At 57.4% G+C, this 24,032-nt stretch overlaps 2 protein-coding genes across 2 annotated transcripts in view; both read right to left on the bottom strand.

Moving 5' to 3' along the window:
- Positions 1 to 2,464: 2,464 nt before the first annotated feature.
- Positions 2,465 to 8,335, bottom strand: ACR (acrosin; the record flags this gene model as incomplete). Its single annotated transcript, XM_082850485.1, has 5 exons — positions 2,465 to 2,992; positions 3,519 to 3,664; positions 6,550 to 6,833; positions 7,037 to 7,243; positions 8,268 to 8,335. The coding sequence occupies 5 exons, from the start codon at positions 8,333 to 8,335 to the stop codon at positions 2,465 to 2,467; spliced, it is 1,233 nt and encodes a 410-aa protein (XP_082706611.1).
- Positions 8,336 to 15,325: 6,990 nt separating this feature from the next.
- SHANK3 (SH3 and multiple ankyrin repeat domains 3) overlaps positions 15,326 to 24,032 on the bottom strand; it is a gene marked incomplete at both ends in the record, with an annotated part of 48,596 nt that continues 39,889 nt past the window's right edge. The window contains one exon of the mRNA XM_082849479.1: positions 15,326 to 15,917. Coding sequence (XP_082705605.1) covers positions 15,326 to 15,917 — 592 coding nt within the window. The remainder of the gene's footprint in view (positions 15,918 to 24,032) is intronic.

Below are 24,032 nucleotides of genomic sequence, written 5' to 3'. Positions count from 1 at the left end.
AAAGCGGAGCTGAAATGATACAACAGCCCGTTCATCATCACTAAGCCACGTCTTGATGGTTACTCTCTATGAAGAGCATAGTTTTATTTGAGTGCTTTAATATAAGGCAAGATTTAAGTCATCTTAATCAAGGTGAAAAGTTAGAAGCTTGGATTCTTATCTCAAAAATTTTGAAATCCAGGGCTTCCCTGGTGGCGTAGTGGTTGAGAGTCCGCCTGCCGATGCAGGGGACGCGGGTTCGTGCCCCGGTCGGGGAAGATCCCACATGCCGCGGAGCGGCTGGGCCCGTGAGCCATGGCCGCTGAGCCTGCGCGTCCGGAGCCTGTGCTCCGCGACGGGAGAGGCCACAACAGTGAGAGACCCGCGTACCGCAAAAAAAAAAAAAAAAATTTAAAAATCCAAAATTAAAATGAACAGAAATCTTACAAATTCCCAAAGTATATAGACTGAGGAATCATCTGATTCCAGCCACGCTCTGGAGTCTGTCCGGGCATGATGTTTAGCATGAGCTTAACATAGTGCTCACCACTTGGCTAACAGGATCAATTCAGTGCCCAGGCCGGCCAGCAGAGACGCAGATGGTAGCCAGCAAGTCCCAGCCTTGGGCTCTGCATTGTTTATCTTTCTCTCCAGGAATAATATCACGGGAATGAATGAATTCTCCTTGATTGCACATATCAAAACTCAATTTTCTAGAGTTTGGGGAAAAAGAAATAATGAGTGGGGCAAGATCAAAGCATATGTTGGAAATTAGCAGTAAAAACAAACAACAGAAAGGTCAGTAAGGCCGCACAGGAAACGCTTCTTGGGAAGGGCAAACCTACTTACCACCCCAAAGTAGGAACAAACTGACTGTGGGCAAGTTGTTGACTTGTGCTTGTCTGTTATTATAGGAGCAGTAATGAGTCAATTGTTTCCCTTTATTAGCAAACACTAAAAAGAGACCTAGTTTTATGAGGTGAGAAAAAGTATCCCTTTCACTAATTCAGTCCCTGCTAGCGTGTTGTGTCTTAGGGGCCTATGGGAACTCGGAAGGTGATACAGCCTACAGATACAGCCTACGCGTCCGAAGCCCTGAATTTTATTTTTTTGAGAATACTTATCATTTGCCTAACGATCCCACAGGGAAAGAGTGAGCATATTCCTCGGATGCCTGGATGCCCTTCGGTATTGGTTCAACGTACTGCTTATCCATTTCTTCCCTGCTCCTCCTGTCCCTGTGGGCAGGGGCTTCTGCTCCAGGATCTGTGAGCCACTTTCAGGGCTAGAGTATCCACAGGGACATGAAGGCCGATCAAAGAGTCTTGCTTCTGGGCTTCCCTGGTGGCGCAGTGGTTGAGAGTCTGCCTGCCGATGCAGGAGACGTGGGTTCGTGCCCTGGTCTGGGAAGATCCCACATGCCACGGAGCAGCTGGGCCCGTGAGCCATGGCCGCTAAGCCTGCACGTCCGGAGCCTGTGCTCCGCAGCGGAGAGGCCACAGCAGTGAGAGGCCCGCGTACCGCAAAAAAAAAGAGTCTTGCTTCGCTTATAAACAGCTTCATTCATAATTTTTAAAATGAAGATTAAAACATCCATTAGATTGGCAAGGACTGATGAATTTGTTATGAACCAGATGTGGGGAAACGTGCACATTGAGGGGGGAGCTAAAATGGAAGACTGGAAATTCCCTCCTAGGAAGGAAATGTGACACTATAGCTCAAAAATGCCCATACTGCGGAGCGTAGTTAAAGAAGGGGTCCATATGTGCTAATATGGAAATGTCTGTATTTGATAAATGAAAAAAAGGAAGTCAAAGAGTAATATCAACAGTGAAAATATAAGAAGGGGATTAGGTTACAGTCACGTGCATGGGAAGCTTGCAGAAGGTATACAAGAACCCGCCGCCTAGACTCCGCGGGCTCCCATCAGAGTGTTCCTTGAGCTCAGCCCTGTCTCTCCAGGAAGGAGACCCAAGTGTCAGGTACAGATCGCAGGCCCAGGGCAGCATCTTCCACCTCAAGGAGGAGAGAAGAAACAAACTAAGGACAGATTCCTCTCGTGGGTCTGTCTCCTCACACCACCAGGAGAGCATGGCCTCCAGCAGACTTGGACGCACACTCTTCATTTCTAGTCAGCTCACCTCACGGGAGCTGAGAGGCCCGTTGATTTAATATGCAGAGACACTAAGCGCTAAATGATTACCTGGACCACAGCCCCAGGTCACCTTGTTCTAGTTTTTAAAATCAAGATTTAAAAAGAACCACAATTGACATCATTAATACAAGCAGTTCCAACTTGTTGGGCGGTGAACGGAGGAGACAAGGTAGTTGAGATAAGGGATTGAGTTGGGGAGGGCAGATAGGAAGAAGTCCAGAGAGCATCTCTTTACGTACATATATTTATATTTGTATCTATAATCAGTTATTTCGAGTTTTTTTCCTCAGGAGTGAGGGGTTCAATGGGTCCGTTGAGAAGGGGGTCAGATCAGAAGGAGGCAGGCTGCTCTGGGATGTCTGTGGTCTCCATTTCATAAGTGCACTTTCTGTCAAAAAAGGCCTGCCCCTTCAAGGCCTCTATGAGCTGCTGTAGTCGCTTGGCAAAAGAAAGTGCTTGGGGAGGTTTAGTGGAAGGTGGCGGTGGGGGAGGGGGGGCAGGGGGGGGAGAGGGGGGCGGTGGAGCTGCGGGTTGGGGTCGGGCCACTGCAGTGGGGCTCTGGGAGGGAGGTGGTCGAGGAGGGTGTTTGAAGTACCAAGGTGGGCGAATAGAAGGCTGAGTGGAGGCGGGTTTAGTGGGGGGGACTGGAGTAGAAGGAGGGGGAGGGGTGGGCAACTGAATCATGTGCAAAGCATTAGAACCAATCTTGGAAGCAATCCAGTTCAGATAGGACCAGGTAGACGTGTAGACTCCGGGGCGCTTAGCTCGGGCACAGCCTACCCCCCAGCTTGTGATTCCCACGACCACGTAGCTGTTTTCCACGCTCTCTCTGCACATGAGAGGCCCGCCGCTGTCTCCCTGCCCAGAAGGACACAGAAGTCACTCTCTGCCAGAGCCACTTTCCCTGCCCAGAAGCGTCATAGACTCTGGGAGGCATTTTTGCAGTCGTACGGTTCCCTGCTGCCATAAACACAGGCGGCTGTGGTAAAGTTGAGGTGCACCAACAGCTTCTCTGGGATGAGAAGGGTGTGGATTGTCATGGGTTTCCTCGCGGTGAGGGGGCAGGATGAGCAAATCCATGTGCCTGAGCACGTGGTGTTACGTGCGTACGTGAGCGTGTGTGTACAAGGGGATTTGACTGCTTTGCATTGTGGTGAAGAGAGGTAAGCGCCCTCTCTGGAGCAGTGTCTGGATCATATGATCTCTGCGTTAGGGTGGGATACAGTTCTACAAGTGGTGACTGATCCTTTGTAGGGGCAGCTGGTGGGTGTCACCTCCCAAGCTCACTGTGACTGCAGATGCTGGAAGACGGGACCGGGGAAATTTGCTCAGGGATCCAAAAAAGAGGTGTCCGCAAGGGCCTGGGCACCCAAAGGAAAGTTACCTGGCAGGTGTCAATCTTGCCTTCAGGATACCCTGCGCACACATTGGTTGAACGAATGCGCCCATTGTACCAGCTGGTCGAGTTACATAAGTCGAGGTCGATGATGTTCACACGTGCCTCCTGCAGTATAGGTGATATCCTGGGGACTACAGCCGGGCGACTCAGTGGTCAGTGATCACAGAAGACGTGTTCTGGGAAAGCCTTCCTCCCTCCACTAAAACCCCATCGTCCTGAAATGCTCTGTTTAAACCTGAGATCCATGCAAGTCAATGCCCCCGGCCTCTCCTTACCCACTCCTGAAGGGAAGAAAACACACAGCTGGAAGAGCAGAGGAGAGACGGGAGATGGAGGTGGAGGAGAGAGGAAGAGAGGAAGGAGGTGCACGTGGGCAGACGGCAGGTGGAGGATGGATGGATACAGCTGGAGCGTCGTGTACATTAATGGTAGGTGATGGCTGACAGCGGGGATGTTACCAATTATACTGAGGATGCGCTGAGCACTCACTATGAATCACACAGGCTTCGTCCCATTCACTCCTCACAGCCGCCTCAGGAGTTAGGAACGGTTATTCCCCTTTTCTCCCATCAGGAGATTGGAGCACCACTTGCCAAGGTCACGGCAGGGACCTGGTGCGGCTTGGATTCACACCCAGGTTTTCCTCTCTAGACTCAAGTCCAGACCATGCCTTTCGTTCTGGCTATAGGTCACCCCCCTGCTTTTTATCCTCCACCCGGTTGTGGATGGGACCCGCTGGACTTGGTCTGATGAGTCCCTCTCCATGTGCCTCGTATCTGTTTTGAGATGTGGAGAGAGCAGGGCTAGGCAGGGCCTCCACACACAGGCAGACCTGTCAGGGGCACGGGTGGTTGAAATGACCCCTGAGGCCACGTCAGAACTTCCTTTATTGCCTCAGGTGCTCGGCCATGACCAGGGGTTAAGAAAGGCCCAGCCTGTGCTGGGGCCAGAGCAGCCAGCTCCATTGCCTCTGGCTTGGAGCCCAAGAGCCCACGCGCCCGCCCCTCTGCATCACGTGGTCCCACAGACAGGAGGGCTCCACTGGCCCTGCCACAGCAGCACCCACAGCCCAATGGGCTTGACCATCGTCTGCAGTACAGATGGGAGCTGCCAGGTCAGACCTGTCGGAGGGGCAGACCCGGAGCGCGGCTCTGAAGGCCGAGACTGGAAGGCAGGCGCCCCGTGGAGCGCTGCGGGTGGGGCGGGCACAGGCAGCATTCAGTAGACGGCTGCTGAATGCATGTGTGCGTGGCTTAGGTTACGCTTCCAACCTCCTCAGCCCCCACCTTTCCTTCCCATCCAAGCAGCAATGAGGGTTTTGTACACGCACTGCCCTTCGGGTAGGGGTAACACGGAAATAACAATGGCAAGCCTGGCTTGTTGGCCATTAAGGTGACCTCTTAAATCTATGGCAGAGCCCACAGTCTTGAAAGCCATGAGATTCACTGTTCAGAGCCAGGTGTCCTGAAACACAGAAGAGTTTTCTCAGTCCCAGCACCTTGGCTTTAAACATCAAATGCCAAAAAAGCCTGCAGGAGCTAAAAATTCAATGGAAAAAGAGGCCGATTCCCAAAAGTGCTCTTCCAGCCCCAAAGCATCCGAGTTCAAGGAACAGGTAGGTCAAGGAAAAGAAAGGTCGGAAGGAATATCACAGGAGGCTGGGGGTTTCTTTAAGACTTGGCCTTAAAGGTGGGGGATGTGCTTGCTAAAAAAAAAAAAGATAGAAATCTCATTAAATTTAAGGTGATTCTAGAACAAAATAGGTCTTGCATGACGTCCAGGGTATAGGTGGGAGCCCACAGTTCTCCTGAGCAAAAGGACAGCAGAGGTGGGGTTGGCGGGCGGGTGGGGGGGGGGGCGTCACCAGATGGAAATCCTGAGATCAGCCTTCCAGGGACTGCAAGAACCCCCAAAAGAACCCCCGTCGGACGGGTGGGCAGAGCAGGGCAGGCCAGGGGATGAGAAAAGAAGAAAGTGTGTACTTGCTCTAGAGATGATGGCAGAGCCACGGACACCAACAGCTGGACAGGGATTGACACCCCAGGCCAGGGAGGAAAGGTTGTGAGTCAGCAAAGGCCAGTGAAAGCACAGGCGGCTGGGAGGAGATGCCCTTCCCCGAGGACAGCATAGGTGGCAATCCTATCAGAAACTAAGAGCAAACTTTGAGAGAGGAGAAGACGAGTTAAGGGAAGAATCCAAAATTACCGATTTTTGTTACCAAAAAAAGAAAAAAATACTGAGTTTTAAACCCCAAATGATTGAACTGCCTTGAGTTAGGAATCCCAGATTTTCCATTATCAATGAACAAAAGAGATTGAAAGCTAAGTTAATTTCAATCATACCTTCACATCCCTAATGTGACTCACGCACCCACCTACGGAAAGCTGAACGGGCAGCTCACGAGCAGAGGCCTGTCCTACTCCGTCTTGCCCCGCTAGCAGAACCTTGCTGCCCGTTGCTGACCCGCAGAAAGCCACAACCACCGCCAGCCCCTCTCCCGGCCTCCAGAGGACACGCGCAGTAACGGCTGGGCAGGATGGGCTGCTGGGCAGCATGTGGAGCAGAGGTGGCACTAGGACAGAAGGGCCGGGCTCAGGAGTCGCAGAGCTTGGAGACCACGTGACCTGGCCCTTCCATATACAGATGGGGAAACTGAGGCACTGAGAGAGGGAAGATCAGTCTAAAGCCCTTCTCCAAGTGCTACTTCGGGGCACGTCCCCCACTTCCAGAACTCACCCTGGGGCTCCAGGCACAGCCTCGACCCCATGCTAAAGACGCCAAGGTTCTCCTGGCGCCTGCCATCTGCCTCTCCCCGGGGGGCACACCAGCCACCAGTGAGGGGCCCTGGGCAGGGAACTCTACTCTGTTTCTCTGGCTGTGAAAGGGGACAGTGACTGGACCCGCTCACAGCACCACGCTGGGGACTGGGTGGGGCTAGGGCAGGAGCCCACATATTTCCCCTTCACCTCAAGGACCACCAACGAGGTGACCAGCACTTCTCCCTGCCAGTACTCACCGTTCTCTTTTAAGAATCCCCAGCCAGCCACCCAGCATGTCTGGGGAATTCTGGGTGGGCCTGCCCGAAATTGGGGCAGGCAGCCTGGTCCAATGAAGTACCCACAGGGAACAGGAGGGGTGATCTTCATGAGAGCGATGTCGTTTGCCTCTGAGCCCGGGGAGTATTTCTCGTGAATGATGATTTTCTCAGCGTATCTCTCCTGCAGAGGCGGCTTCACTGGCTTATTGCTTCCCCACACGACTTCCTTTGCTCCGAAAATCAGCCTCCAGTCAGTAACTTTGCTGTGGGCACAGAGGTAAGCCAGGTCACCCTCACTGTGGACTGGCTGGTGACCGTGACCCTTGGAGCACCCCATCCCCAGCGGGTGTGGGTCAACCACACGGGGCCCAAAGCATCAGGTTTCCCCGGCACACAGACCCCTGGAGAACGCCCAGTTCTGAGAAGAACCTTTCTGAAGACCCCCTCCACGTGTTCCCGCACATACGTTTTGCTCCGGAAGCAGTGAGCAGCAGTGAGCAGCCAGTGGGCGTTGAGCAAGGTGCCCCCGCACACGTGATGCCGCCGATCGTCGTGGTGCGTGAGGACCTGGAGGCTGACCATCCAGGGCCAGGCCCCGAGCGCTGCGGGCTGCCCACCGATGATGCGCATGCCCCCTTGCGGGTTCTGCCTGAACCGCAGCCCGCAGGGGCCACTGAGGAGAGACCATGGGCACAGTTCGAATCAAGAATAGGCCAGCCTGTCCTCTTGCCTCCACAACGGGGGAGAGGGGCATGGGGCTGGTCACAGTGGGGAAGAGCTGTGGGGTCCTGGGAAAGCAGGGGCAGCTCGAGGGTGTGGGATCCAGGGGGACGGCTGAGCAGTGGTGCTGTGGCGGCTGTGATGGGACAGGAAGCCACGGGCTCCAGGAACTTTTCCAGGGGTGGCATTTCTTGGGTCTTGTGAGTGTGGTCACAGGTGGGGATAGAGGGGCCCATGGGTAGCTAGGACAGACTGTGAGGGCCCTAGAAGTATGGGAGTTCCCTGATCAGAGGGGGAGGCTAAAGGTGGGAGCGGAGGGGGGTAATCTTGTGTGGGAAACTCCGGGAAGAGCCAGCGGGTCCTGGGGCTGCAGGGTTGGGTTGGAGAATGGTAGGAGGAGAGCAGCCGCAGGTAGATACAGTGACCCCCAGGGGAGGGGGGCACACTGGGGCGGGAGCGGCCCAGAGTGGGGAAGGTCAGGGCTCTGTGTCTCTGGTGGGAGTTTGGTAGCCATTGGCATTGCGGGGCACCTTGGGGGCTTGGGATTCTACACATGGAGTGGAGGTCCCAGAGGTACCGCCTGACGATACCCTGGGGCCTTTGGGGTCACCCTCGGTGGGGGGGGGGGTCTCCCAGTGTCTGCGGGAGGACAGGAGCTCCTGAGAATCAAGACTCCCGTTCAAGAGGCAGTGAAGTCCGTCACTGGGCGGGGAGGGAGCACAGGCCTGTGTGCTGCAGGGCCCCAGGAGTCAATCTCTGGAGGAAACCATGGACGTCTGGGGCCCTGGGGGCTCTGGGATGAGGATGCTGGGAGCAGGGATGGTCTGGGTTGGGGATGTGGGTAACAGGCGCTGTGAGACCCGGGGGACTGCTGAGGCCCCAGCTTGGCTTCCTCCAGAGCCCTGGACAGAGTGTGTCTGGGTGGGGTCTGTTACTCAGAAGACACCCTCCCCGCCCCTGGTGTCTCTGACACTTACTCACACGTGGTGTTATCTCTAGCGACCACAGACACTGCCAAGACCAGCAGAACGGCAGTTGGCAGCATCTCTACCAAACTCCTGCCCCAGCCTGGCCTGGAAGCCCAGTGACCTCACAAAGCTCCATGACCTTCTGACCAATCAGCAGAGTGACCTCCCACCGCCCACCCTCCAAGCAGTCAGGCCAGGCAGGAGGAGCCCTTTAGCTCAACCGGTTCATGCTGAAGTGACTTCCCAACTTCCTGCACAGGTTTCCCCCGCCCCAGGGTGACACGGGTTCACATGCAGCCCCCTCCCTCTGTCCCAAGGCCAGGATCTTCAGTCCCAGTTATCTTCCAAGGTCCCACACCATCTGAGGTTCCACCTTTGTGCAGGTTCAGGGTCTGACCCTCATGCAAGCTGTAGCCACAGTCCCATTCCAACTCACAGACTGAGGGGCAGCTCAGCCACTCTGCGACAAGATGGTGCAAAATGTCAGCGGTTCGAGAGAGGCTCCACATGTTGACAGACCCTTAACACTGCGGGGGGAAATTGTCTTTCCCTCTTCCAAGTGTGTGCTATCAGCACACTTTCTGAAGACCATTTTGAACTTACCCAGCTTAAGACTACAAAGCCCACCTTTCTCTCCACAGGGTCTTGGTATCTTCTACCTGAGTGTCTCCAGGTCTCCTCCCTGGGGCCATGTGCAGCAGGGTGTTGTCTCCTATACCTGAGTGTCAGGAATTCTCAGCACAGTTACCTGAATGTCATGAAGTAAAGTTTCTTCTGATTGTCAGGAGACAGCATCTCACCTCCCAGAGTAGGAGAATGCTCACCTCACCTACCTGGATGTTAAAAAGTTTACCTCCCCTGTAACAGTGTGGGGAGGCCGCATCTCTACCTGCTGGAGGAGCAGTCTTAGCTCCTGTACCTGAGTATAAGGTCTCAGCTGGCCTATCCGAACGTCAAGGAGTTGCACTCCACCTATATGAGTGTCACAAGGCCCCACCTCTCCCACCCGACTGTCAGGGCACCTCGTGTCCTCTTTCCAGGTGTGAAGAGTTTTCAGATTGTCAGCCGACCTCGATTCCTTCACCCGCGCATCTTCTCTGACGAAATGCCCTACTTTCTCATTTCATGTAACCCTCAGGAGGTCACATCCCCCTCAACTGAACATCCAGCAGGTGGCATATATCTTACCTGAGCATCAGGGAGCTGCCATCTCCTCTCCCTGACTGTGACGATGTCTCTTTTCTTCCATCTCAGGGCCAAAGGCCTCAACTCCACCACCTGAGTGTCACTTTGTCCCATCTTCTCTGCCTGAGAACCGAAAGGTCTCACATCCTCTATCTGAGTGTCAAGAGGTTGCATCTCACCTATATGAGTACTCTGAGGCTTCAACTGCCACACTGGAGTGTCAGGGATTCTCACATCCCCACTTGACTGCCAGGAAGTCTCCCAGCCCCTGCTTGAGGAGACCGTCATCTCCCTTCTGGAATGTCGTGAGCTTACATCTTCTCTACCTGAGCACCACAAGGTCTCCTCTCCTCTACATAAGTGTCCAAAGCTCTCCTTTCAACCCCCTGACTGTCTGAAGTCTTTCTCTCCCCTTCCTGGGTGTCTGGAGGTCTCATCTCCCCTACCTGAGGGTCATGAAATCTCTATCTCCCATGTGAGCACAAGGAGGTCTTACAGGCCCTGAGTGTCGGGAGGTCTCATCTCTTCTGCTCTGTGTCTGGAGGTCCTGCCTCTTCTCTCTAAGTGACCGAGGGGTCTCCTGTCCCTTACTTTAGTACAAGCACGTCTCATCTTCCTTATTTGAGTGTCATGAGGCTTCGTTGTCCCCGGGTATCAGGCTTTTCCATCTATTCTACCTAATTGTCGGGGCACCTCACTTCCTCTCCAATGTCCAGAGACATCCTCTCACACACCTTGTTGTCAGGAAGTTATTTTCTCCACATGACTGGCCCCAAATATACTCTCCCTGCAGGTCAGAAGGTCTTGTTCTCTCCTATTACAAAGATGAGTTTGAGATTCATTATTTCCCTTCCTGCCAAGCGGGAGGTTTTATTTCCCTTATATAAATGCAATCAGGTCTCAAAGATATCAACTATTGGAGTGTCACGAGATTTTCCTCTCTGCTACTGCATGTCGGGAGGTCTCCCTCTCCGCTCCCTGAGCGTAAGGAGGATTCATCTCCCCTCCGTCCGTTTCAGGGCTCTTAGATACTTTATCTGTTAGGATCTCTTACTTCCCATACCTGAGTGTCACAGGACTTGTTTCTTCTACTTGACTTTCAGGAGGACTCTTCTGCCTTACGTAAGTGTTCAAGGTCTCTCTCTCTCTCTCTCTTTCTCTCTCTCTCTCTCTCTCTCCTCTCTCTCATCTCAGGTGGTCTCACCTCTTCTATCTGAAGGTTTCGAGGTCCTATTTCACCAACCTGAGGCCTTGCTTATTTTAACTCAGTGTCAGACTGTGCCTGATAAGGTAACCAAAAAAGGCTTTGGAAATATAGTTCAAGAAATGGCAATAGGAACTCTATAAGTGATATTAAAGGTTTGCTTGTTAAAGAAAAGGTTATTCAGGTGTTTTTACAGGATTTTGATGGGCATAAAATTGATACGGTATTTAGATCCATGAGAATCATTTAACAGAATGATGTAACCATTTATTTTAAATGTTAATATGTACAATTTTCTGGAAATCATAACTTTTGCAAGTTTTTCAAAATATAGGATGAAAATGTAACATATAAACTTCAAAATGAAAAGTGGTACCCAGTTTTTCAAAACATTTAGGGGTTATGCAGTAACAAAGATTGAAGACCCAATGTCTAGATCCTAGAAGACAATTATTGTTTGACTCTTCAGAGTAGCGCCCACTTCTGAGTCTTGGAGGGGTTAGAGCACCTGCTCCCGGCCACAGTCATGGGTTGAGCGATAGGCACACGGACCAGCAGAGGCTTAATTTTGTCATTAAACCTAATGGAAGAGTGACTGCGTTTGCCTTCTCCACGCTGTTCCCAAGAGCAAAGGAGGGAGATGGGAAGGTTCAGGACAGTTAGGATTCCGGGGCCAGAGGATGGGGTCTCAATGGCTACTGGGGGCTGGGCTCAGGCCAAGGTGGGGCTCCCATACCCCTCCCCGCGAGGTTCCTTCTCCCCAGTCTCCAGTCCCACTCCCTCCCCACCCCGACGTGGCCCTCTAGCTGACCCCAGCCCTCTGCCCTGCTCCTGTGCACTCTGCACCCCACTCACCTGAACAGTCCAACTCCCACCCCATCTTCCTCACACTGGCCCTTAACCTCTGCCGGCTCCCACCGGCCCCTGCCTCACTTCTCCCATCCTCTGTTGTTCTCCAGCACGGCCCCCGGCAGAGAAGAAACCTCATCGTCCAGCCAGCCTTAGTGCCCCCAGGACTTGGGGGCGGCTGGTGGTGAGGGAGGGTTGGAGCCACAGCCTCTGCTCCGGGTTCCAGAGAGAGCACTGGTGAGTTGCTTGGGGCCCCTGAGAGGATAAAGCTGGAACATTCTGAGGTCGTGACGAGGCAGAGCGGGGCAGGGAGTTCATAGTCCAGAGTGAGAAAGTGGCCACAGGCGTTTGGAGGCTTCAGCTCACTCAGCCCTGTGTCCCTCTGCCATCTCTCCACCTGCCACTGCAGGCTTCTCTGGTATAGATCTGGAAGGTTCTGACCCATTTTCTGAGGCACTGGGGTGGCTTCCGACCCGTGGGGACATCGGTCTCCCCAGACCCCCGGGGGCCGGGACGGCAACGCCATTCCCAGGGAAGGCGGCTCCCACTGCCGAGCTCTTCCTCTCCTCCACTGGAAAGCTGGACTCGCCCCAAGTCCCGGGCCCAGTTCTGGGGAGGCCCAGGGTTCCACGCGCAGCTCAGAGGAGCTCAGCGCCCCAGCTGCCACAGCGCTCAGGCCCAGAGCGAGTCAGGGCCCCACCTCTGCCCCGCACACCCGGGCCCTCCCAGGCCCCCACTCCTCGACTCCCTTCTTGGCCTCTTCTGTAGGATGACCACTGTTTCTAACTTGAAAACAAAGCCAAAATTGGAAAGTGTTGAAAATTTGAAACTGGGGGGCTTTCTAGACAGACGATGAGCCTCTCTCAAGGTCCCACTGCCAAGCAGTCGCCGTCGCAGCCTCACTGGGGCCTTCACCTTCCTTTGCAGGCCGTCCAGACCTTCACCTGCTCCTCAGAGCTTCTCTGCCTTCCCCCCACCTCCGGGTAAAGACTCCTGAGTCCACCCCCCTTCTGCCCACAAGGCTTCACCCATCCACCGTTCTTACTCTCCCTGGGATCCTCACGCTTCCCTGGAGGCTTCGCCCAGGCCCCATCCTGAATCGAGGTCTACATTTGTCATGTGTCACATTCACATTCCACCTTGACCCAGCGTGGCCAGGCTCTGCACCCACTGCCCCTCCTAAAACCCCACCGGGCGACTGGTGCCCAACTGGTCTGATAGCCCACCTCTGCGGCTTCTGGCCCTCTCTCAGACCTGGGCCCCACAGTCTCCGCCCTTTCACGGCTCCCTCTGGGTCTCCTTGGCCCTCTCGCCTCACTGTTCCTCCTCCTTTCACTCTTAGAGGTGCCTCTGCCCTTCCCGTGAGCTCCCAGCCCCCACCAGGTGCCACACAGCACTTGCCCCATCAGTGGCTGGTGGCAGCTGGCTCAGAGGGGAGAAGGCCTGAACGTGGGCAGAAGCCTTGGGGGCTGGAAAGCACGGGTAGACAGAAGAGGGTTCAAAGACAGGAGCAGCAGAATTTAGGGACAACTGGATACCAGGGGGAAAAGTGGACAGAGGCCACGGAGGACAACCGGACTTATAGCTCAGAAGGTGTCATTCACTGAGCTGGTGAGCAGAGGGCGAAGCTTCCAGCTCAGGAAGCATGGGCTCAGGTCCAGCAGGACTTGGAGAGAGAGAGAGGCACGGAGAAGCCGGGCACGTGGGCGTGGAGCTCAGCAGAGAGACTGGGTCAGAGACGGGTGATCGTGGCGTGTGGCTGAATGCTTACTGGAGGCCGGGGAGGTCTGTGTGAGCTGTCCAAGGGACAGCAGAGCTTGTGCTCCCAACACCTCCTCTCAAGCAGGCAACAGAGAGATGGTTTCATTTCTTATAAATTTATTACATAATAATATTATAATAATTATTATCAATAATAATAATATAAGAAACATAGATCTCTGTGGGGTGTATCACAACGTCAGGGTCAGGAGGCCTCAGGACTGGAGCAGGGGGTGAAATCCCCCAGCTGGAACTCCATACAAAAGGAGGGGTGAAGCAGAACTGACCCTGTAAAGTTAAAAACCCAAATTGAACGGAACCAAAAACCCACAGGTGAGTGTGAGACGAGTGTGTATGTGGCAGTCTGTTACAGTGACTGCTGCTGTGTGTGTGACCTGGTCTCTTGGTGAAAGGGTTACTGGGTGTGAATCTGCCCAGGGAATGGGGCCAGCGGGCTGGGGGCGGGGCAGGTGGGCACAGACCGGCGTGCCAGGTCCCTGGGCTGTGAAAACTTCTGTTTTCTGGGTTTTTTAATTTTTATTAAAAAAAGCTAGAAATATAAACAGAAACTTGTGAGTGACGTGGATGGAGCTTAGTCCAGACTCCACAGCCTAGGTTTAAAAACGTCCCGGGCCCCCCGCCCCACAGGTCATTGCTGAGTGTGAGTAGTCACAGTAAGGGGGGCTGGGGTGCCCGCCGGGGCCTTTGCCTCTCCCCAGGGCTCGCAGTGGCCTGGCTCTAGGGCTGCCCCTATGAAGCCCGACGGGGGGGAGAGCACTGCCTCCAGGGGCCCCTGGGGGCCTCTCCCAAGCAGCATGCCTTCGCCAAGAAGGCCCACGCAGGCTCGGCGAGGCTCTGGAGGGACAGGCTGGGCAAACAGCAGGTCCCAGTGTGCAAGACGACCTCTGACTTTCTTTGGAAGTGGAGACGGGGTGCTTTCACAGGCACACACCCATGCACGCACCCTGTGCACGCTTCTGAAGCCCCTACACTAGTCCAGAGTGGCCCCTAGGGACCGCTCTCCAGTCAGGCACACGCGGGGCTCCGATGCACTCAGTCGCACCCCGAGATTCACACACTCGCACATGTGCGCACACACGCAGGGCGGAACTGGAGACTTCAGGTCTGAGGCGGGGAGGCTTCTTTGCTGTACTCGCCCAGCAGCGTGGGGAGGAGGCTAGACCCCTACTGGGGAGGGACCCTGTGAGAGAGATAGCTGGGGGCGGGTGCCAGGGCCCTGCCCTCCCACCCCAACCCCACCCCACCCCTGGTCCAGGGCCACGGTCTCCCAGGCCATCTGACCTTGCTAGTGCCCAGCAGGACTCGCTGCCTGCCGCCCCTCCTCCACGCAGCACCTGAAGGGTCGGTGGGGCACACTATAGCTCAGCGAGGGGAGAGGGCCCAGCCGGGGCCCCAGGGCGGGTTACTAGGACCCTGGCCAACCCCAGACCAGCTGGAGCATCCCCCGCCCCATGTGGGGTGGCAGTGGCAGTTGAGGGGCCAGAGATGGAAGACTGGGCAGCCGCAGCGGAACCAGTGGGGGGCTGGAGGGGAGGGGAAGGGAAGCTATTGAGGACAGAGATATTTGTTCCTTTTCTCGTTCCAAATATAGAGTGGATTAAAATATGCAAAACAGGGGGGCTCCTTGGCCCCCAACCGAGAACCCCAATGTCTCCCCCCTCCCCCCGAGTCACCAAGGTGTGTCTTGACCTTGCATGCTGGACTAGGTTCCCCCCTCTGCGAAAGCAGCCACCAGGAGCTGAGCGGGAGATGGTCAGGCCGGAGCACCCCCGTCCCCAACCCCCTCCCGCTCCAGCCCCCCACCCCCACCCCCGCCCCACGGCCCGCGCCCTTCCTGACCGTGTGCTGGGTGGGGCTCGACGGCCTGGGAGGGCACTAAGCAATGTACAGGGCAAGTCTCCGAGCAACAGCAAACAGGACGATTCATGCAACATTCCTGGCCCGGGCGCCGTTGGGGTGGGGGTTAGGGGGCGGGCCGAGCCCGCGGCCCGGGGGCGGAGGTGGGGGACCCTGCCGGCAGGGCGCGGGCGTGGGGGGCGGGGGGGCGTCAGCTGCCGTCCAGCTGCCTGAGCGCGCGCTCGATGTTCATGCGGTGGCCCACGCGCGTGACGCCCAGCTCCACGAAGTCGTCCTTGGTGAGCGCCGGCAGGTGCGCGCCCTCGATCTCGTGGTCCTCGAAGCGGTCGCGGTGCTCGCCCAAGTGGATGCTCTCCAGCCAGTCGCCCACGTCGAACTTGCTCCAGAGTTGCAGGGGCTTTTGCTGGAAGGGCCGGCGCGGGCTGGGGGCCCCGGGGCTGGGGCCAGGCGCTGGCGAGGGCAGCGGCGAAGGCGAGGGCGAGCGGCTGCGCGCGCTCACACTGCGCACCACGAAGCGCACCTCCTTCGGCTCGTGCGGGATGGAGAGGCTGGACGACTTGAGGATGGTGGGGGGCGTGAGGCCGAAGGGCCGCCCCGCGCCCCCCGCGCCCGCCCCCAGCCCCTCCACCCGCTCCAGCGACGCGGGCTTCACTGGGCTCGGGGCGCGCCGCGCCACTGGGTAGCGGCCGCCGGGCCGCACCGGGTAGGAGGCCCCGCCGCCCGGGCCCCCAGGGCTGCGCTGCGCTGAGATGGAGCTCAGCTCACCGAGGCTGCTGAAGAGCCTGCGGAGGGAGAGGGGGTCAAGGCCAGGTGAGGGGCACTAGGCCAGGTGGGGGTGGGCGGAGGGGCGGGGGCCAGCGGCCAGGAGGACTGTGGGAGGGTGGGGGCGGGAGGGGGTGGCCTGGGACTCGGTGGGTAGCCTCAGGGCCAGAGGAAGAAAGGAGGGTAGGGTCCTGTGGTTACTCTGGCCCGGTCCTCAGACTCAGAGCCAGTGCCCTGCTGGGGGAGGCGGGGCCCTAGACTGAGCGGCCCACGAGGAGCAAAACCCCTGGCCCCCTCCACTCTTTGCGGGCTCCAAGGGCAGGCTGCCAGGGGAAAGACAGCCGCTGGGGCAAAGGGCTTCCCACCGCATTTCTGACAGCCCGGGACACCAGCTCTGGACAGTGCCCCGTCCACCCACACCCTGGAGAGTAAGACTCCGGCAAGACCCCTCACCACTTCTCCCACACACCACTTCCCCCTCTGTCATCATGAGGGGACCCAGAAAGACCTGGGCTGGCCGCACGGCTGGCTGAGTCGTGGTACAGGCTGGTGGCAGCACAAGACGGAACAAGTCCATGAGGTCTGAGACAGACACGAGGCGGCGTTCACACCCACACAGAGCGGCGGCACGTGCAGGGCAGGCGTGAGGCAGCAACACACCCATGACACTCGGCCTCCCCGCACAGGACAGCGCACAGCAGCAGCGGTAGCACCCACGTGTGTTACATACATGCAGCAGCAGTGGCAGGAGTGGCAGTGGCCTGCTCACGACAGTGACAGCAGCACATGTGCACGCGCACACACACATACACACACACACACACACACACACACACACACACACAGATGGGTCTTCACTTCCCAGCATCACCTGATAGGACCCCAGGTCTTCAGCCCCGCCACGCCCCCCAGCATGGCCATGGTGGGAGGCCTGGCTGGGGGAACGCCTCCAGAGAAAACCCACTCCTAGATCCCATGCCACCTCCACCCCGTTTCTTTCCCTATCCCCTACTGTGGCCACGGGAGGCCTCATGGGGCCGTCAGTGGCACCAAAGCCCCATGAAGCCACGCGGAGCAGAGATCCAGGCGGGCAGTGCAGCGCACAGACAGCGAGAGGCATGGGATGGGCATGCTCACTTACACAGCCGGCGCTCGGGACCGCCGCGCAGCTAGACAGAGCAGCCACATGCAGATGGGCGGGAGAGAGCAATGAGAGAGAGTGTTAGCGGCCCAGGCCCTCCAAGCAGGCGCGTGGCCCCAGCCACGACCACAGTGAGGGCAGCAGGTGCAGGGCCCGGCCAGACACCCAGTAAGGGGGGGATTGCCCTCCAAGCAGGCGCGTGGCCCCAGCCACGACCACAGTGAGGGCAGCAGGTGCAGGGCCCCGCCAGACACCCAGTAAGGGGCGGATTCAGGTGCAGTGGGCCCAGGTGAGATGGGAGGGAACACATCTGGAGCTGCTGGAGGAAGGCAAGTGCAGGCACGACGTGGGCAGAGCTGGGTGGGCTCCTGGCTTGCCTGTGAGCTGTTCTCTGGTCTGTGAAGTGCAGACCACAGTGGTGTCCATCCACAGGCTTTACTAAGAGCCCTGTGTGGCAGCTGCTCAGCAGACCCCTGGCACTTGGGGATGCTTCGAGTCCCCTTGTGTTGCTGCTGCCTGAAGGGCCTCTCTCCAGCTGCCATCGCACCTCCCTCTCCCTGCCCTTGCCCACATTGGGCTAAGGACCCCTCCCCTGGGTTCCCCCACCCACCTCTGTGCTACCCTGACTGGCACCTGTCCCACACTGCACGGGCACCCTGAGCATCCCTCCTCCCCTGAAAGCAGGTTTGGTCTCTTCCTGTCTCAGCCGTGCAAGGTGAGCCTCCCGCTGGAGACCCAACTCTGTCCCTCCCACTCAGCCTGGTTTCCACTGCCTTCCACTGGCTCCCTCTCCTCAGCCTCTGTCCCTGCTGCCTCGCCCACCTGCTCAGACCCAGAGCAGAGCCTCTTGAAGAGGCCAGACCATGCTTCCCCCACCCAGCAGAGAGGGACTCAAAGGACGCCTGGGGTGATGGGCTCAAGGAACAGGCACCGATCACCAGAAGAGACCCTCCCCTCTCCCACGTCTGACCTCCACGGTACCGCCTGGGTTCCGGAGCAAAGTGGGGCGGCAGTGGAGGGTGGGGGAGGGTGCCAAGGAGGTGGTAGGTGCCCAAGTGGTCGTGATTGCTAGGGAGAGGGCGAGGGGGCAGTGCTGGGGGATTGGGCCCTCCCGCACCCCGGGGCCTCAAGCATCCCACCCTGGCACGGGGACCTGCATCTCGGGATGCAGTTCTGCGTGGCCCACCCCCAGAGTCCCCTGGAGCACGGTCTGGAGCCCTGGCAGGGGGTGAGCTGGAGGCCTAGGATGAGGGCAGACTGGCTCAGAAGCACCAGGGAGACCCTGCCGAAGGGAGATACTGGGTGTGGGGAGGTGGGCACCTGCCAGAGGCTAGGGCTGGTGCCAGGAGGTACCATGAGTGAGGGACTGACCCAGCGGAGCGCAGGGGAGAAGGCGGGTCACACTCCTAAGGCCCCAGGGCATAGCAGGGAGTGGCCGGGGATGCCCACAGCCCAGATGTCTGCTGCTTCTCCCCTTCCTCTTGGGGAACAGGGCACTTCCCACATTGTCCCAGGCCAGGCACCCGGGAGTGTCCATGGTCAAGGTCCACATGTTTCCACACCACCTCTGCAGAGCCATTGCTGTCCATCACCACTCTGAGCTGTCTGACGGCCTCCCCAGCCAGCCTCTGACCACGGCATGGCCACATCACAACCGCTGCCAGCCTCCCAGAGGGCTTCTGGGCCACCCACTCTCTAACATGTGGTACCTCACTAGGCACAGCACCCCTGGACGCCTTCCGGTCTTTCCCCAGACGTCTCAGCCAGGCTCCACACTCCCCAGCAACTTCGCCACCAGTGTCTGAACCTTGCACTGCCTGCTTCCTCGTGACTCCTCGACCAGTGAGGTCTGCTCCTGCCCCACCACCCCGCGCCCGGCACCCTCTCCTCTACCCCTTCCTTCCTAGATGGGCTCCCCTCTCAGTTCGCACTTTCTCCCAGGCCGTGTCACCCACTCCCACCCTTTCCTGTGACCGATGTGGCCAAGAAGGCCACATGTGAAGCCAACGACTCTCCCCAGACCTCTCCTGGGGTCTCCAAACACGCTCTCCCTCGCCCCAGTCCTGCCCACACCAGAGGCCTGCGAGCCACCATCAGCCGCCCCGTCCTCCCCGCCATGGCCGATGCGCCACCAACTCCCAGCATTAACCCTGGCCCTCCTTGCCCGCAGCCACCTCGGACCCAGACCTTCCGCGCTCTCACTCGGGACCTTTCCTCTCACTTCCTAATTGCTATCCTTGACGCTTGGTGCCTAGCTCAAAGCCAGGAACACAACATGCACTGAAAAAGATGTTATAAAACAATGTGACATGTCACTCTCAGGCTCGACTGCCTGTCAACCCATTGGTGCCAACAGGCAAGAAAAAGCCCACTCCGGCCCTGGTCCCTGCCTGGAGCCCTCTGCCACTGCACTCACGCAGGGCAGGTCTAGGCCTGTGGCCTTTTGAAATTTAAGAGCCTCATTAACGGAAATACTCCTCAACAGAAGCACAAACTATATACGGGCTTGTGAGCGTCCCGTTGCACTCTCTCTGGTCTCTGTGTCTCACTCCAGCCCTAACTTCTCACCGCCCACACTAGGTCATGGCTCCAACCTTGATGCACCCAGATGCCCCTATGACCCCTCCTCTGTGACCCCTTCCCGCTCCCCTAGCAGAGTTCCGTGAACTCCTGAAGCCCTGATCACATCTCCTGCAAAAACACACCTCACAGGTCCCCAACCTGTGAGGACCTCCGCAAGGACAGAGCACATCCTGGCCCCTGTGCCCTGCACTGGCCGGCAAACAACAGGTCCAGTTTCAAAAGAATAAGCCCTGAGGCACCTGCAGTCATGTATGGCTTTATCCAGATCCCTGTCAGATGGGCTAGCAGGACAGAGCTCACAGTAGGTCCCCAGGGCGGGGTTTCTCCACCATCGCAGAAACGTGCGTCTTCTGTGGGATGCTAATTAGTGATCTACTAAAGAAGCTGTCCGAGACCACAGCACACAGCACATCAAAAGTTCTGAGAAGTACTACAGGAAAGAAACCTCATCAACTTTGGGTTTCCAAAGCTATTTCGCCATGAACTTTTTTCTGTAACATCAGATGTGACGGTCAGACAGGTGTAAAACTGAGGGCCACAGCAAAACTGAGTATTGCTGTGGGGCTCAGAGACATGTGCCCCTCAGACCACCCGTGGGGTCTGGAAGACAAAGGGAGTTCAGAGCAGATGTGGGGCTCTGAGCCGACAAATGTTCTGCCTATCAGGCTAGACCCAAAGCCAGAAGCATAAAGAGGTGGATGGTCTGGGATCAAAGTTCCAAAAAGCCAAAGGCCATGGGCCTTCCGGATGCCCCAGTGCCATTTCCACAAGGTGCTTCAAGTCCATGACATAAGGGGTAACATCCCCTTCCCCTTCTGAGATCTTCCTAGACCTCGGGCCGCAGAGTGTCTTGCGGGGGAAGGACGCCGGAGCCTAGACTGAGCTGCCAGTGAGGAAGATGGGCAGAGCAGGCGCTTCCTTTCTTGTGGTGTCTGTCGGGTGAGGAGAGGGGCAGGCCTGCGAGGGAACACATGGGGGGCCAGTGGACAAGGCACAGGGGTGTGACCCACTGGGTGGCCGTGGCAACTGCCCTAGGGCTTCAGCTAGGATCCATCCTGGGAAGGAAACAGCCCCGCTGGGACATCAGAACTTCCTGCACTTTGGACATGTCTCTGAAAGACAGTATCACTAGCACTTTTATCGCTGTGTGAGAAATGAGTGTCAGACTCTAGCCACCGCTGGCGGCAAAACAAGAGCTGCCCAGCAGCGCCGATGGGCACCACGGCCACTGCCGGCCACGTGCGGGGCTGACTGGACGTGGCCACAGCATCTCCGCTCAGCCACCTGCCAGGGGCCAGAACTAAAGGGTCCAGGACAGGCAGTGGGGCCCACTCCGGGGGCCATGGTTCCACCCAGGTCCGAGGGCAAGAAGGGGCACGTAAGAGGACGGAAGGAAGGAAGGAAGTGTGAACAGGAGCAGAAGGAAATGTAGAGGGAAGTGGGAGTGGAAGCGCAGGGCAGACGGGTAGCTGCTGGGCCTCTCGAGCGGCACTGGCTGGGCTCAACTGCAGGTGATTTCAGAACCCACGTGCTGTCTGTTAACACACCTGACCGATAGACAAAGGTTCGGTCTACAGAACGAACACACGCACTTCTGTGTGAGGGGACTGCAGCACATGAACACAGTGTCTGTCACTAGAAGCGGCTGAATGACAGAGGCCCCATACTCCAGTGGACAGACAGGGGGGCTTGAGGCCAGATGCCACCATCTGCTGGCTGGAATGGATCTCCTCAGAAGCTCAATTTTATCGTCTGGAAAATGGAGATTCTATTATTATCCATCGAACAGAATTGCTCTGAAGAGGAGGTAACGTGACTGGCCTTTTCCAGTGCAGAGCGCTCATTTTCCCGTAAGGACCCTAAGAGTCCTCCTACCGGCCCGCCTGAGGGCCTGGTCACCCTCACCATTTCACAGGGGTGGGACTGAAGTTCACTGAGGTTAAGTGGTTTGTCCAAGAATACAAACTCAGATGCAAGCTGCTGAGGGTGGGGATCCAGGGCCCCCTGAGCCCAGGCCGACGTCAGGGAACAAAGCCAGGTGCGAGAGCTGGCGAAAGCCATGGCACAGGGAGCCTCTTGTTTCAGGCTCTCCGGCATCTGGCACCTTTGGGAACAGCACCTGATGTTCCTTTGGATACCCACCCCCCTCACTCAGCACCCATCCGGTAGCTCTGGCTGACCCCATGCCCTGGCTCCCAGGATAGCATATGAGGCAGGCCTGGCCAACAGTAGCCCGATGCCTCCCTGACCCCAGTGACCGTTTCAGGGGAGGCAGGGGATCCACACGAAGCCAATCGGAGGCCGGGATTCTGCAGGAACTCCTGAGGGAAAGAGGCTCACTCTCCCGTGGGCCTGCAGGACAGATGGGATGTACAGGTTGGAACTGCTGGCCTTGCCCCTCCCCCACACCACTTCCAAGAAAGGAAACAAACACAGGTTCTGGCATGACCCAGACCCACTGGCCAAGAGCGCCTCGCTGTGACAAAGGGGAAACGCTGAGGACGACCGTGAGGGACATGGCAGCAGGTCCAGCCCAGAGACCACCTCCTCCTGCCCTGTGACGGCCCAGCTGCACCACAGGAGCCAGCAGAGCTAAGGCAACACCTGGGCTCTCCTGAGCTCGGCCAAGGGGCTCGACAACCAGCAAACCTCAACCAAGTGTCTGTCCTTCTGTGGCATTTGTCCTAAGCCACCTCCCTAGACCTCAAGTCACAAAAGACAGCACTTGCGTTTAGCTTTGTTCTTTCATCCGTTTAGCAAATGTTTTATTGAGGCCTGCACTGTGCCGGGCACTGTGCTACCCGCTGTCAATGGCTTTAATTTTCATCAGGACCAAGGGGCACAGAGGAAAGGAAGGGCTGGTGGAGGGGGGAGAAACAGAGAGCGAAGATGGGGACTGGTCCAGGCTGTATCAGGGATCCCCGCCCTCTGTTCCACAGAGGCCTAGGACCTGGGCTGCTCACTGCAACTGGACACTCCTGGCCACACCCCTGACACCCACTCGAAGGGCACTTTAAACATCGCCCTGCTGGGAAGAGGGCTTTCACATTCAACTGGGAGTTGGAAGAGATGAAAAGGGGAGGGCCCCGGCACAAGCCTGGGGTGACGGGAGCCGGAGGGCAGCGCTGCCCAACCACGCGGGAGAGGCGTCACTCGTCTCCCGAGCCCCCACTTATCCTTCGAGTCCTCAGCTGGAAGAAAGTAGATGAGACAAGCCCTTGTGCGCAAGACCTGGACGCCTCACTGCTCTGTGAACTCTGCCTCCCAAGGCTGGCAGGAAAGACTCACTAGGCTGGTCTTCAGGGTGGCGAGAAGGACTCAGGAGGTGGCAACCCAAGTGCTACCCACAAAGCCAGAGGTGGGGGAGGGCTACGGGGCACAGAAGGCGAAGGCAGACAAGGGCTGGCCAGGGGACGACCAGCTCTGCCCCAGACCACTCGTGGGCAGGAACCAGCTCTCCCGCCAGCAAGCCTGGAGCCCACAGGCCCGAGGAGGCACCCCTTGGGGGCAGAGCCTTGGGAATGAGGTCCTCAAGGAAAGGGCCAAGGGATGAGCCCAGAGGCTCTGGCAGCTTCTGCCCAGCCAGAACAGCACCCCAGCCAGAGCAGCACCCCAGCCCCCTGCTCGGCCCCTCCCCCCACTTCCAGGGCACCATGTGGCCTCTTTAAGTCCCCACCTTGTGTAGGAAGTGGGCGGGGAGGACAGAGGAACGGGTAAAGTATGGAGAAGAGAGAGTGGACGGAGGTACAGAAAAACGGCATGATTTCCGCCCAAGAATGGCTTCCCAATGCACTTTGAAAATCACGCACAGGGACCTGTGCTTGAGAGACTCTGAGGCGGTGCTGAGAGACAGAACAGAAATGTTTCCGGGGCAGAAAACGGGAAACTGGTGGTGGGTCCTAAGAGGAAAAGGGTCCAGTGTACTCCAGGTTTCAAAAGGAAGCAAGGCAGCTACGAAAGGAAGTGAGGAACGATGGCACTGGCCACGTGGGACAGCCATGTGGCCACAGAGAAGCCAAGTAGCTGGGGGGGGGGGGGGTGGGGGAGAGCTGCACCTTGAGTGTGGACCAGAGAACGACCCTTGATGGTAGCAGAGGCAGCTACGTCAGGTGTGAGAGTGAGAGCACAGGGACCCCGCGGCAGGGAGCCTCCAGGAGGGCTGTGAAGGCGTTCATGGCCAGCCTGGGTCTCCAGTGGGTGCCCAGCTCCCACTGCCAGCACCGACAGGGACAGAGAGAACAGAACCCCTGATATTTCAGATCGCTGAAAAAGCCTTCGGTCTCAGACAGGTAAAGCAAGGCCAGATAAAGGACAGAGATGTGGACGGGAGAAGCACAGGGATGGGTGCCACGGACAGGTGAGGGAGGGGACAGCACGGGCTGTGGAGGAGGAACAGAGGGAACCGTGGAAG

Source organism: Leucopleurus acutus, assembly GCF_964270905.1.
Source record: "Leucopleurus acutus genome assembly, chromosome: 11".
Taxonomy (NCBI): Eukaryota; Metazoa; Chordata; class Mammalia; order Artiodactyla; family Delphinidae; genus Leucopleurus; species Leucopleurus acutus.
The sequence above is the reverse complement of the archived record's forward strand: the minus strand, read 5'-3'. Positions and strand labels throughout refer to the sequence as shown.